Here is a 14,336-nt window from a genome sequence, read left to right as displayed (position 1 = left end):
AGACAAAACTAAAATATTTGCTAAAGGCGTGATCCTATTATTAATCCATAAATAAGAATTCAGCCATTAGCAAAAATTCAGTGAGTTCAAAGATTTTATAGATCTCTAATGTGACATAAACACACAACTGTGTCCTTGCTACCTATTGCACAGCTCAATTCCTTGATGGAGCCTTTAAAAAAAGTTCCAAGTTGATGTATTTCATAAAGCAGATGACAATCTTAACATTTTACTGTATTTTACATTCACTCTGCTGAACAAAAGCCTGGAAACAGGCGCAACACTGCAACAATACATTAACTTCCTAATAATAAAACTTTTCAATAACATTGACATAAAACGGTTTCACTCTGCATTAAACTCTATACCATGAACTTCCGCAACATAAAACAACTAAAAACCAGCATTAGATTATGTACAGGCTATCTTTTAACTTCTACAGGTCTCTCCTCCTCCTCCTGGATGTGCACGTCCCAAGTCAGCTCACCTACCACGTGCACAGCAATGGAGGAAAGCCCTACTCAATAAACATAGTATTACCAACACCCTTGACGACCACAGACATTTTGCTGTCTGTGATAAGTCAGCTAGAAGCATAACTTACTGCGACAAGAGTCTCTGGGGGCCTTGTCGACAATAACATTCACTGTCTCTATAAACTCATACTTCAAAAATGAATAAGATAAAAGCGTTAGAAAAGGAACTAAGGTTTTATATGAGAAATTAAATAACTATGCAAAGATATCTTATGGAAACTATTAAAATCTTGTGCTTATGCATACTCTGCTATTGGAAATACCTCCCCAACCAAGACTAAAAAAAACAAAACAAAACAAAACAAAAAACCCCCAACAACAACAAAAAAAACCCCCACAAAACCCAGAAGTATAAAAGCTATCAATGCTTTCTCTATCAGAGTAATTCATTTGCCCTAGACTTGCCAGACTCAGAGGTGGGGGTGGGGATAGGAAGGAAGGAATGAGTAGAGGGGTAGGGAGGGCAAGACACATGGAGAAGAAACGGGAAACAGGGTAATGTGGCAGGTGAGAGCTTTCCAGTGTTTGGACTCAGAAGTGTGACAAGTCTTCTCAACGTGGGCTTAAGGAGAGATCGAGTGTTTTTTAAAAAAAAACAAAAACAAAAACAAAAAAAAAACAGAACCGTCATAGATAACACATGGTAACACCGTCCCTCCTTAATGCCAGCTGAAACAGAGATTCTACTCACTTTAAAATTGCACTTTCCAGTATAACTTTTAAAATAACATTTTATGTAGTATTTTAAAGCACTATTGTTTGTATCTTTAAATATTGAATATATTTTTCAAAATAGTTCCCTAGCTGCTCAAGTGTGCTTTTCCATATATAGTTGATATATTATTGAAGGTACTACAAAATAGAAATCTCTGGAGTGCAGGAGTTAAGAAAATAACCTTCATACTGAAAATATATCCTTAAAAATACAAAAACAAAAACCTCTATACAAATATACTAACGGCGTACAAATTTCTGAGAGATGGTATTAAGGCACGAACCGTCGCGAGTCTCTTAGAAATGTATGAACAGGGTCTGCTAAGTGGAAAACAGTCTTTAAAAAACAACAACAACAACAACAACAACTAGTGGAAACTTCATGAATATAAAATCTTTCAGGATGATACTGGATAACATTCTTCACTTTCAGGTTTCATGAGTGCGGTAATGCCGCACGTTCTTTCTTCATAAATAGTAAAGTGTTCCTTCAGGGGTAGTCTGTGGTCTGCCTGCACTCTCCTCGCCAGTGTCAGTATGTCTGGTAGACGTCGTGGATGGGCACTGGGATAGCAGCGGCGGGGAAGGCCTGAGGTATGTAGCCCGCATAGCCTCCGTACACGGCAGCGGCCGCATTCTTCTGTAGTGTGGCGATCGTGGCAGTGGCCGGAGCAGCGAACGGGACGTAACTGGCCCCGTAGATTCCAGCAGTGGGAATTCTCTGAACGTTTGGAGCGACCGTGTACACGGGGGTAATTGGGCGGCCCTGAGGGGGGAGACACAGAAAGGCCCCTTAATGACCGCGCCCATGGTGCCCTTCCCATGGAGTCAACCCATGGACTCATTCTTCCCATTCCTGGGGGGCTGGAAGGGGACAGGAAGAGGTGAAGGCAGACATTTTCATTCTCAGGGCAAGGAGGCAGACGGGTAAAACAAATAATTGTTGTAAGGGAAGGTGGTAAGGGCCATTAAGGTAAGCTGGAGATGTTGCGCCCTCAAGTCAAGGCTCCTTGAGTTCAAACTGTCAAAGCGACAGAACTGCCAAGCTAAGTTTAAATACTTTGGAATCTTCCATCTTGCCATTCCTTTCCAGCGGCAAGGGAGTTGGGAATCTACCCTTTGCTCAGCTGATCTCACTGTAATTAAAAATATGGTCCATAAAATACATGCCAGTGCCTCCACTCTTACTTAACTGAAGGAACACGGTGCTTCAAAAACGGGAGAGGACAACTGACTGTGACAATGTTACGGAACCCAGTGTACAGATCTCCACAGGGGCAGCTTTGGAAGCTGTGACCTGAAAACCCTGCAACCACATACAATTTTCAGCAGGTGTCATTGAGGACTTCGACCATCTCTCACCTAAGATAGGACACCCACGACGCGTACGGTTGACCCTCAAACAACCAGGGTTTGAACTGAGTGGGTCTACTTCCATGTGGATTTTTCCCACTGTTCAGCCCAGTACCTATATGTATTTTCTCTTCCTTATGATTTTTCTTACCTTATGACTTTCTTACTGTAAGAATACAGTACCTAATCCACGTAACATACAGAACGTATGTTTCATCGACTGTTTATGTTATCAGGAAGCCTTCCAGTCAACAGTAGGCTGTCAGTAGTTACGCTGCGATGGATCAAAAGTTACATGTGGGTTTATGTACAACTGCGTGGAGGGTGGGGGGAGGTGGGCACACCTAACCCCTGCATTCCTCAAGGTCAACTGTGCAGATGGTTGTAGAGGCTCAGAAAAGGAACCAACTCACTTGGGAAGTTGGAGAAAGCAATGTTGGAAGCAGAGACATTTGAGCTGGGTCTTGAAGGATGAGGAGGAGTTTCTGCAGGAGAAGGCAGTAGGGAACGGCTAGCTCACTCACTAAAGCTTCCTTACCGCGGACACCACCTCAGGCTCCATCAGAGTCCCGGCTACTTGCTCTCGTCTAACATGCTACATTTCCCGAGCCAACAGGTGTAAAGAGTAAAGACTGCAGCTCAGTATTTCCCAAAGGGTTTGCTCTGGAACCAGTTCTGTGTGATGCTTTATGGCAAGGGGGATTTTCGGTGAAAGAAACACACGCTTAACCAAATACCTAGTATGCCTTACGTTCCTCACGGCACCCTGCAGTAAATGCCTATATGGCCTCTCTGTCTTCATGCATCTTCAAAATAAACAATTCGGGATATACGAAATGGAGAATTCAATTTTTAAAAATGAGTTCTTCCTGGATTTTTATAAGGGAATTAGTTATCTTTCCCTAACAAAATTTGCAAATGAGAGTCATAAAATTACGTTCAAAGGCGACTCACCATCAAAGAGCCATTTTTTCCACTGTAACCAAAATAATAATTATACTAAATGATAGTAACAACCGAGGGACTGTGGTCTGCTGGGCACTATTCTAAGTGCCTTATTTGTATGATGTTCTGGAATCATCCCAACCACCAATGAAGCTGGTACTATGATTATACGGAGAGGTCTGATGTGTTAAATGACTTGCACAAGGTGACACAGCTTTTAAGCAAAGGAATGGTGACTCTGGAGCCTGCACTTTTAGCCCTGTGTTAGCTCATCTCCTACAACACTAAAACAGCAAAGATCTCATGGGCAAGAGAGAAACTTCAGAACTGAGAAGATGGTGCCTTATAGCAAGACACAAGCACTCTTTTCCCAATGGGCAGACATATATTCAGTGACAAATGCATAAATGGATGAAATTGCAGGGAAGGGGACATCCGAGAGAAACCTCTCCATGTGCTAAGGTCGAGCTCAACACCTAGGCCTGGAAGGGTTGAGCATGGGAAGCTGGCGGAGGAAGGAGGAGAGGAAGAGACCTCATCAAGGGGAAATGCCTATCCCTGTTCTACTTATACCAGAGGTTTGTGAAGATTGAGAACTCCTCGAGAAATAAATTTTTAAAAGGTCTATGCCAGTAAATGTTTTCTTCAATTACTTATAAAGCCTTTATGAAGTGGAGAATATAAAATGGCTGAGCAGGAACATCCCTGAGCATGTGCAAGATAGAGGAGTACGACCGAAGGTGTTCCACAGGAAGGTTCTGGAAGTAATGCTGGGAGCAGATTTCTAGTGTGGCTCCACTCGGAAGAGTGTTCTAGTCACCTATCAGCAGCGCTCAAAATGCTCCTTCTGCTGCTGCAATTTGGCAGAGAATACAGGGGTAGGGACAGAGAGCCAAACGTTCAGAGAGCCCAGGGTCAAAGAACTCAGAGGGAGGATGCAGAGGACCGAGACTGGTGGGTGAGCACGGAGGCCACTCATACACAAAGAAGTCATTCTCGAGTTCAAAAGTAATAGCTCCAGATATGTTGAAGGACGGGGTTGAGGGGGGTGGAATCTTCATCAGAATAAACTGATCATCACTGTCTAATGAACAAACTCACAAGCAAAGACTCGGAACAGAGACCCTGATGGCAACACGGAGTCGAGACTGATGAAAGACTGAGAACAGCCTGGGACGGTGAATACGAGAACTGGAATCTGGGACACCACGCGCCACGGACAAAAGTGCATGAGTTTCTTAGTAAGGGAAATCTGACATTATTGCCAGAATTCCACTAAATACTATTTGGAGGTTACTGTAGATATTTACAGTCAGGCCACAAGCCGTAGCTACGCTCAGTTGCCACTTAGAGTGTGAGTCATTTACGACTTACTCCTTTTCCGGGTTTTCAAAAGTCCAGACTCAAGGAAGGCTTGACGACACACCAACACAGGAATATACTTCAACTGGCATGACCCTTTCTGAATAGCACAGAAAGACTGTGCACAGCGAGGGCAAAAGCGACATGAGGGCCGTGTGATGGGTCCCCCAGTCTGGCTCTATCTCAGCATCAATGGGTTCTAGAACCCCAGCCGAGTTCTACCCAGTGGGAGTCTTTAAGGTGCGAGTCTAAGAATCTGTTGTGTAAACATACTCCCTGGATAGTTCTGACCCAGTTAGGGAAGAGACCCCCAGCCTGGGTGTCCGTGCTTCTTGACTAAAAAGGTATTTGAGAGCCTCATGAAAAGCAGCTTTAACACGATTTTTTTGTTTTTTTTTTTTTTTGTTCAGGAGAATGACGTATCATCTATAGGTATTCCCTATGTGCTCTGCACTGATGGTAAAAAGAAAATACAAGATGTGACTCTCAGTCTAGAGGAGCTTCATGAGTTGGGCGACAGAACAAAGCGGCAATCATTCGCCAAGGTGTAACGTGGGTAACGAGACATACAGGGGACAGGATTTCCAAGGCTATGGTGGATGGGGAAGATTCCACAGAAGTCACGAGACTGAAGACACCACAGAGAAGAGAAGCTGTGAGCAAAGGTGGGGAAGGAGGCTGGAACCGTGAGACTGAACTGGGAGGAGGAGGAATGGAAACAGCTGGGTCTGGTTGGAGGAGAGGGTTAAGGACACATTTTGTAACGTTTCATAGATCTCTATCTCTACAGGCAGTTCTCTCTCCACACACACTGTATATGGATATATATGTTGAAATATTTATACACAGAAGGGGGCAGAAGAACTTTACTTTTTAGAGATTTTATTTATTTATTTGAGATAGAGAGTGTGAGACAGAGAGCATGAGATGGGGGCTGAGGGAGATGGAGAAGCAGGCTCCCCCACCCAGCAGGAAGCCTGATGTGGGGCTGGATCCCAGGACCCTGGGATCATGACCTGAGCCGAAGGCAGAGGCTTAACCCACCGTGCTCTGAGAACTGTATTTAAAAAAAAAAAAAAATTATTGAGAGAGAGAGAGAGAGAGAGAAAGACAGAGCTCAGGGTGGGAGTGGCAGAGGGAGACAGAAAGTCTCCAGCAGACTGCTCTGAGCACAGAGCCCGATGTGGGGCTCGATCTCACGACCCCAAGCTGAAATGAAGAGTCAGACACTTAACCGACTGAGCCACCCAGGCACCCTGAGAGAGAGAATGGGAAAAAAAGAAAAAAATCTTCCTTGAACTGCAATTTGGAATGTGAAAGCGTGAGCTATCTCCCTGGACTTTGGGAGTCAGCCCCTTAGCAGAAAGAACAGGAGTTAAAAATTACCCAGCGTCATAAAAAAAAAAAAAAAATCGTATGTACAATATCATGACACTGTGAAGAATTACGTGTGTCATTTTTGCATATGGCTTCCCATCTTTAATCCGGTGATGACCTTGGGGTAGTACAATTAGGATTTTGAATTTTTCTGTCCTGACATGATTTATAGGACCCATTTCTCCCATCGCCCAGGGTTCATCAGAGAGCGGGGCACACAGCTGATTGTCCTGCCGACCGGGAAACGAATCCATGCTAAAGAAGGGAGGCCTCCCACAAGGACGTTGAGGACCCCAGCCAGAGCTCTACCTGGAACGGTGGCGGCGTGGACACGGCGGGAATGACGGCAGCGGCGGCGGCTGCGGCGGCGGCGGCTGCGGCGGCGCTGGCTGGGTCTGGCTGCACGGCGATGGGGCTGATCATGTGCTCCATTGTGTGGATTTTGCCGTCCTCGATCATTTTAGGGGCTGGCGCTGCCTGAAACATGGAGTACTGGGCCCCGATGGCAGGGATGGCCACTGCAAGAGAAGGGACAAGGGAAAACGTGTGTCGCTTGAGAGTCCCTGAGGGAGATCCGTCCTTTCTTGTTATTTTGCAAAGCCAAGTGTGGTGGTCATGGGCCTCGCCGGCTAACTAATGCTCCCTGAGGCCAGGTAAAACAAGGCATGACCCAGGAGGAAGAGAGGGGAGCTGGCAGGTATGCTCTCTAGCTCCCTGCTCATCCTGCAGAAGGAACCACGTGGGACCAATGGTGTCTCCCAACAGATGCTCACGGAGAGATCTCCAGAGTTAGGTGTCGGCACCAAAGTTTTTCCTACTGCCTCTACAGAGAACTCTAATCTGGAATCCCACTCTTGATTTCCTACAGCACAGGCAAGGGCCTTCTGACCGAGAGGAGAGGCTCAGAGTGAAACATGAAATCAGAGGCTCGAGGCCCCACCAGGTGCGAATGAGAGGGAGCTGGCCCGCCCTCATCCCCCACCCGGCTCATTACCAGACCTGCCACCCTTTCACTTTCACGTTTTAAGAAACAGGTACTGCTGAGGGTTTCCTTCTGGGAATTCAGAGGTCTCTGCATGCCTTCCCCACTCTGTTTTAGCTTTCAGCATTACTGATTCAAGCAAAAATACTTAATAAAAAATGGCAAATTCCCTCATCTTCTAATGTCCACTCATAGCAGTGAAGCAGGCAGAGTGACTGGTTTGGGGACGGGCCCCGCCAACTCAAAGATGTGATCAGTGAGTGAAGTCCCTATTTTAACCAGGGCTCAAACAGACAGCAGGTAATAAATGCCGACATCTAATAAAGACAGGTACAAGGAAAAAATTCTAGCTCTGGTTTTGGAGGAGTCTGAGTACATGGTACGTATGGGTGTGCTGAAGGGTAAGCAAGAATATAAAATGCATACACAGAGTGGGCTTTCACGTTTTTTCTACAACTGTAGGTATATTTATTCTACTACAAGCTCACTTGACATAAGGTAAAGAGACAAATGATTGCAGGCTAAACCACGGTACAATCTTTCAATAAAATGGACCTAAAACTTTTACCAAATCCTTCACCTGCCTTTTCAATCACAGGGTCTGTGGTCACGTATTTCAGCATTGCCCTGGTGTTTCTCCTAAAATATAAAGTTCTAATTTTCTGGATGAGTTAGAAAGGCCATGGGGATGGGGACCTGAGGTGATTAGGAGTTTAAGCTACATTGGGATTTTACTGAGTAACTCTGGATTGTTTTGGCTGTCAGCCCGCAGGAATTTCTATGTCAGGCCCCAGGACACAACTATATGCTTAAAGATGGTTTAAAAGCTCTTTTCTCTAATTAAATCTTAAATTATCACAACTTGCCAACAGGAGTCCCTTTTCTAACAGGAAGAAGTGACAGCTCCCACATCTAGGCTCTGTCTTAAGGCATTAGGGACATCCATGATCAATTTAACACACTTACAGCGTCAGTGGCATTTATAAGGAAATCCAGTGTAAGGAGTCACTTGACGGAGAATTTGCAACACTTTTTCACAGGCAAAAATAAATAAATAAATAAATAAAAACTGCTAGATTATCAAAAGGAAGCTCTACTGGGAAAACACATTTAAGCCCTACGTGGCAATGCAGATTCCTGGTATCTCTTAGCTAGGGAAAGGAGTGTACAATCCTCAACCAGAAGAAAGTTGGAGCAACTGAGCTTTAAAGGGAGGATTCTCTCCAAGAGCTTTCCAATCTGCCCTCCCTGAAACCAGGAAGAGGGCTGGGGGAGGATGGCTCTGACTGTCCATGAATGAGGCTTCCCTACATTTGGACACCTGTGTGGTGTGAGCTGGTGTTACGCTGCCCTTGGGATTCGAGTTCTGCACAAGTTTGGATCAGAAAGAAGACCTGCCTCCTGTTAGGTTGACCAATGGGCACTAGTCACATGGGCAAACTGGTTTGTGGGGCTTGCAGGTGAAAGCAAAGTTCAAGGTTTCTGGCTTGAATTATATTAGTGTCCCTACCCCCGATCTACTGCTCCAGCAAGATGGGGAGAGGAGTGCTGGGAATCAGAATCCAAAAAACGAGCAACTGCCATTTTATCAATGAGCAGCTGCCATTTTAAGCTGCCTTGTTCCCAGGTTTTCTGGCTTGTTCTAAGACCATGACAAGGGACGCTTGTGTTTTGTGCTCCCGAAGAAATTTTTTACCCTTTCCACCAACTCTTGGAACCAGGGATCAGCCGTACCTTGTGGCTGCTGACTGCTGGTGTAGCAAAAGGCCTGAGGAGGGAGAAGACAGTTTGGGCCAGCAGAAGATACAGAAGGGCCTCCCAGTTTTCTGTGTCTTCTGCTACCCCTCCTCACCACTCCAACTCGGTCACAGATTGAGCAACAGGTTAACCACTGATGACACCCATTAGAAAAACCCACCACTGGAAAGTTTGACTTGAACATGATCCGAGGTAGAAGAGCCCCTTAAGTTCTAGAGAAAGCGGCTCAGGAGGCCATAGTCTTTGCCTGACCTCTGGCTGCCTGTGAGAAGAGGAATGCACGTGTCAATGAAGGAGCCCGAGGAAATCTTGGGGTCACTTCAAGGATAGCGTTGGGGTTTCGGCTGAGTGGATGCAGGCTATCTCTGGTTTATACTGACCTGTACCAGGTTTAATGGCAACGGGATTGACAGCAGAGATTTCCAAATTCGGCACAAGCTCAAATCCTTTTTCTTGTTGCTTTCCTTTCCCTTCATGATATCGGCTATATATACCACGGCCAGCCGAATATCCCCCGAGGTAGGAACCCCTGGGCCCTGGGGCTCTGTTGCCAGCTGCACCTCGACCCCGGCCTCTTATGCTGCCTGCTTGGAATAACAACACAAAAAATGGTGAGCATCCAACAGCTGATGGTACAAGAGGCAGATCTTAACTCAAGATTCTCGGTGTTCCAGTGTTTGCCCTGAGTCTAGTTGGAGGTGGTGTGTAAGCTGCTCTAGAATGAGCTGGTAAGAGGCTTCCAACATTCTATTCTATCCTAGATTTGTATCCTAACCACTTACACTCATGCAAGAGATGAAGTTACGCGGCAAGTTCCTAGGACTGTGACTGCAACTTCAATAAAGAACAACATTCCCCAGCTGCAAAGATGTTATATCTGGAAGGGGATCTGCTGGTTCACCTTCCTCATCGTGTGGGTGAGAAAACTGGCGGAGGGAGGGTCAAGGGACTGATGAAAGTCACACAGCCAGTCAATCTGATGACAGCGGGACTCGGAACCTAGGTATTGGTTTCCCGGTGTAATGCCTGGTTTCACTCTACCCTAGCGAGTAAGTTAACTACCACCGCCACGCCAACAACATCCTAAAGATGAATTTCACAAGGAGGCTTTAACCTAAGTACCCAGACACTGGCGGACTAGCCCCAGATAGGGTAGGTCCTGCAAAGGTAGTGTGCAAGAAAATGCTTGCATGCCCCCGTGATTTTAGGGCTCATCCCATACAGAGGAACGACCTGCGTGTCCCCCAATGCTATGGAAGCAAAGGCCCTACGTGCCTGTGAAGAACAGATCCCAGAACCTACACCCAAAGGAGGGTGGGTGAGTAGCGGGGAGGAGCCCATCTAGCAGCTCAGCAAATTATAGCCACAACACCCCTGACGCTGCCCGGGCCATGCGGCTCTCGCCCCCCCCCCCCCCCCCGCAGAACAGCCCCCACTAACCTTTCACAAAGTAGTCTCTGTTGGGCCCGATGAGCGCGTTGTAGGGGTAGCCGTAGTAAGCCAGCGTATAGGGGTCGCACGAGTACACGTAGCTGGGCTGCTGCACCGCCGCCTCTGCCACGCCACCGCCCTTGGCCGCCTTCTGGTAGCGGGAGTACTGCTCCTTGTCCACAGGCTTGGCCAGCGTCACCTCGAGGCACGAGCCCTCCAGCTCGGTGCCGTTGAGGTTGTTCATGGCGTGCACGGCGTCCTCGCGGCTGACGAAGTGCACGAAGGCGTAGTCGCGGATCTTCTTGACGCGCTCCACGCAGCCCGGGTTGAACTGGCCGAAGCTCTTCTTGATGGTGTCCTCCGTGGTCTCGATCATGAGGTTGCGCACGTAGAGGATCTTGACGGTCTCCATCACGTCCTCGTCCACGTCGATCTCGGGCTCAGCCCAGTCCACGGCGATCTGGTGGCCCCAGAGCTGGATGCGGCCGGGCATGAGCTTGCGGCGCGCCATGGCGGCAGCGCGGTGGCTCTCGTACTCGACGAAGGCGAAGCCGCGGTTCTTCATCTTGTCGGCCGCGCTGGCGTAGACGATCACGTCCAGCACGCCCTCGGTGACCTTGGCGATCTCCTCCAGGATCTCCTCGCGCTTCTTCATCTTGGGGATGCCGCCGATGAAGAGGCGGCAGTTGTCCACGCTGCAGCACACGCCGAGCAGGCGGCCCGGGCGGATCTCGTAGTTGTTGAGCTCGCGCACGGCGCGCTTGGCCTCGCTCTTGTGGCAGTACATGACGAAGGCGTAGCCGCGGTTCTTGCCGTCGAAGTCCATCATGAGGCGCAGCTCGTAGATGCGGCCCACCGCCTCGAACACGGGCACCAGCTCGTCCTCGTACACATCGCGCGGGATCTTGCCCACGAAGACCTCGCAGCCGCGCTGTGGGTGCGGGCCCTCCCAGCCGGGCGGTGGGCCGCCGTACTTGCGCTGCCCGTTCTCCTGCACCATGCTGTAGCCCGTGCGCTCCATCAGCGCCAGCAGCGCCGCCTCGTTGGGCGCGCCGGCCACGCCCTCCGGCACCTTGGCCGAGGACGCGGTGGCCGAGTCGCTGCTCATGGCTGCGGTGGAATCCTCTGCAGTCATAATGTCAAAGGCATCCACGGCTGTAGGAGACCTGGGGGGAGGAGGCAGAAGGCAGGGTGAGTGTGGAGTCCGCACCGCCTCGAGCCTCAACCTGGCTACTTCACTCTTTTAAGACCTGTGAGACTCACGCCTTAACCAGCAGGTGGTTAGATGAGAAATAAATACAGCAGCTCGAACAGAGTCTAAATTAGCCAAGTTGTTTTGCCGGAAAAACCAGAAGGGACTCGGGGAAAAAAAAAAAAAATCAGAACGAGTAAGGACTTCCGCTGAATCAGTACCCCCAACAGCTTTGAAGCACGGAGAACCTGCTGTAATTGGGAGTGAAAAACCTCACGTTCTTGCAGCAAATGGGAACGTCTTTTGCTCAACTCCTGCACTGTCAACTCAGACTGATTTCCTTTTCGTTAGATAGCATTTTACCCCATTTATTTCCTGGGGAGACAAAAGCTCTTTCTTTGTTTTTTTGTTTGTTTTGTTTTGTTTTGTTTTGAAGACAATCTTGTCCTTTAGGAATGGACATAGAGCAGTGCATTTAAGTTGTCAAGGAAAACTTGGAGGAGGTGTTATTCTACAGGAGAGAGCCATGTGCGGAAGCTTTTTCCAAGAGAGAAATGGAACATCAGCATTGCCAAGGACGTGGCCTAGGAGCTGTGGCAGGAGCTGGTAAGTCGGATTTTTACGGTGTCATTTAGGTAAAAGTTTGGATAGGAACCATGCATGGATTTGGAATCGGTCTACAAAGAGCTAGATTAAGTTCAACTGGGGGGGGTTTTGAAGCAGCTACAATCCTGTGAGCCACAGTATGGGTTTTTAGGGAACTGTCACACGCATTATCTTATTCCCGATTTTCTTAATCTCCTTACATGGAAAGCGGTATTATTATTACTCCTAATTTGTCTGTAGGCTCAGAGAGGTTGAGTAAATTGCCCATTTCACACAGCCAAGAGTCATCTCCTACCAGGATTTGATTCCAAGTCACCTGGTTCCCAATGCCACATTTTTTCTTTGAAAGCAGTGCTGTGCAACAGAACTTTCGGTGAGGATGGAAAAGCTGTCATTAGCCACTTGTGGCTACTGAACACTTAAAAGGGGGCTAGCGTAACTGTTGAACTGAGTTTTTTATTTTACTTCATTTTAGTTAACTTAAAATTAAATAGCCACGGGGTGCCTGGGTGGCTGAGTCGGTTAAACATCCTACTCTTGATTTCGGTTTAGGTCTCGATCTCAGGGTTGTAGGATGGAGCCTGCATGGGGCTCCATGCTCAGCGGGGAGTCAAGGACTTGAGAGTCCCTCTGCCCCTCCCCCCCACTAGTGCATGCGCACGCATGGGCAGGCTCCCTCTCTCAAATAAACCTTACAAAATAAATCCATATACAATAGTGTAAACCATTTCACCTTCGCTCATACAGAATGGGGCTCTGTGGAGATGATTTTAACTATACAGTAAGGTTATCATTAGGGGCTTTGTGCCGTGCTTTTGTAAAAAGGTCCTTTAAAGAACGAAGTTTATTTCATTTTTTGGGCTACAAAAGTATTCAGGTAAATTTTATGGAAAATTAAGAAAAGCAGGAAAAGAAATCATTCCTGTTATTCCTACCCAATGATAGCCAAAATTAAACTCTCCCATATATTTTTTTTAATATGATTTTTTAGGGGGTGGGGATGGAGCTTGGCTTCCAACAAATTTGCATCTTGTTGCTTTGCTTCATTTTATAAGCATCCCTCCAGATTCTCAAAAACTCTTTGTAAAAACATATTTATTATTTAATGGCATAAAGTTTCATCATTCAGCAGGAATCTGGAGCATGATCTGTAAAAATTCACCAGTAGAAACCGTATAGAATATTAAGGGAAATTTCAAGAATAATTAATGTAAGTTTGATCGTTTAAAAAAACACACACACACAAAAGAAATTGGAGGGACACGACAGAAATCTGAGATGTTAATTTGCCAGCTGGCTGAACAAGTACTTTCTTGGTTCACCTGCCATTAACACCAAGGGGCAGTATGATTTCGTGGGGAACTGAGTGGCCCCTGGAGCCAGATTACATGTTTTTTTGTTGTTGTTGTTTTTAAGATTTTATTTGTTTATTTGTCAGAGAGAAAGGAAGCACAGCAGGCTGAGGGAGAAGCAGACTCCCCGTTGAGCAAGGAGCCTGATATAGGGCTCAATCCCTAGACTCTGGGATCATGACCTGAGCCAAAGGCAGCTGCTTAACCGACTGAGCCACCCAGGCATCCCTAGCCCAAGTCTTTCAATTTCAGGGTAATTTGATACTTTCTCAGTTCTTTTCTTTTTTTAATATCTCTTTTTTAATATTTTAAATATATTTTAAAAGTATTTCTTTATTTGACAGAGAGGCAGGTAGAGAGAGGAGGAAGCAGGCTCCCTGCTGAGCAGAGAGCCCAATGCGGGGCCCGATCCCAGGACCCTGAGACCATGACCCGAGCCGAAGGCAGAGGCTTATTAACCCACTGAGCCACCCAGGCGCCTCACTTTCTCAGTTCTTTAAAAACATCTGTTTCATATGGCTTCTATTCTTATCTTTTATTTCTTTTGCTTTTTAAGTGCTTGAGACTGGTTTGACAACATAGCCACTTATCATGAAGTCTTTTTTTCTATTACAAATTTGAAAATGATACATTTGTTCCTGTAGTTTCTCACTGAAACAGAAATTTCAATATCAGATTTGAACATGAAGCTCTTCCCTTACTTCAAAAGGGAGAGAAGGATATATTCT

At 46.8% G+C, this 14,336-nt stretch overlaps 1 protein-coding gene across 2 annotated transcripts; it reads right to left on the bottom strand.

Annotated features, from left to right (window-relative positions):
• Positions 1 to 866: 866 nt before the first annotated feature.
• On the bottom strand, positions 867 to 11,624 carry RBM47 (RNA binding motif protein 47). 2 transcript variants are annotated; one of them, XM_032852885.1, is made up of 4 exons: positions 10,468 to 11,624; positions 9,408 to 9,614; positions 6,597 to 6,805; positions 867 to 2,016 (listed from the first exon to the last, which is right to left on the bottom strand). In XM_032852885.1, the coding sequence occupies exons 1-4, from the start codon at positions 11,591 to 11,593 to the stop codon at positions 1,783 to 1,785; spliced, it is 1,776 nt and encodes a 591-aa protein (XP_032708776.1). In that variant the 5' UTR covers positions 11,594 to 11,624; the 3' UTR covers positions 867 to 1,782. The 2 variants fall into 2 exon arrangements, with proteins under 2 accessions (XP_032708776.1, XP_032708783.1); XM_032852892.1 differs by having other exon boundaries at positions 9,408 to 9,611.
• Positions 11,625 to 14,336: the final 2,712 nt, after the last annotated feature.

Source organism: Lontra canadensis, unplaced genomic scaffold (assembly GCF_010015895.1).
Source record: "Lontra canadensis isolate GAN:19392208 unplaced genomic scaffold, GSC_riverotter_1.0 scaffold1, whole genome shotgun sequence".
NCBI classification, from domain to species: Eukaryota; Metazoa; Chordata; class Mammalia; order Carnivora; family Mustelidae; genus Lontra; species Lontra canadensis.
This window is presented reverse-complemented; position numbering and strand designations above follow the sequence as displayed.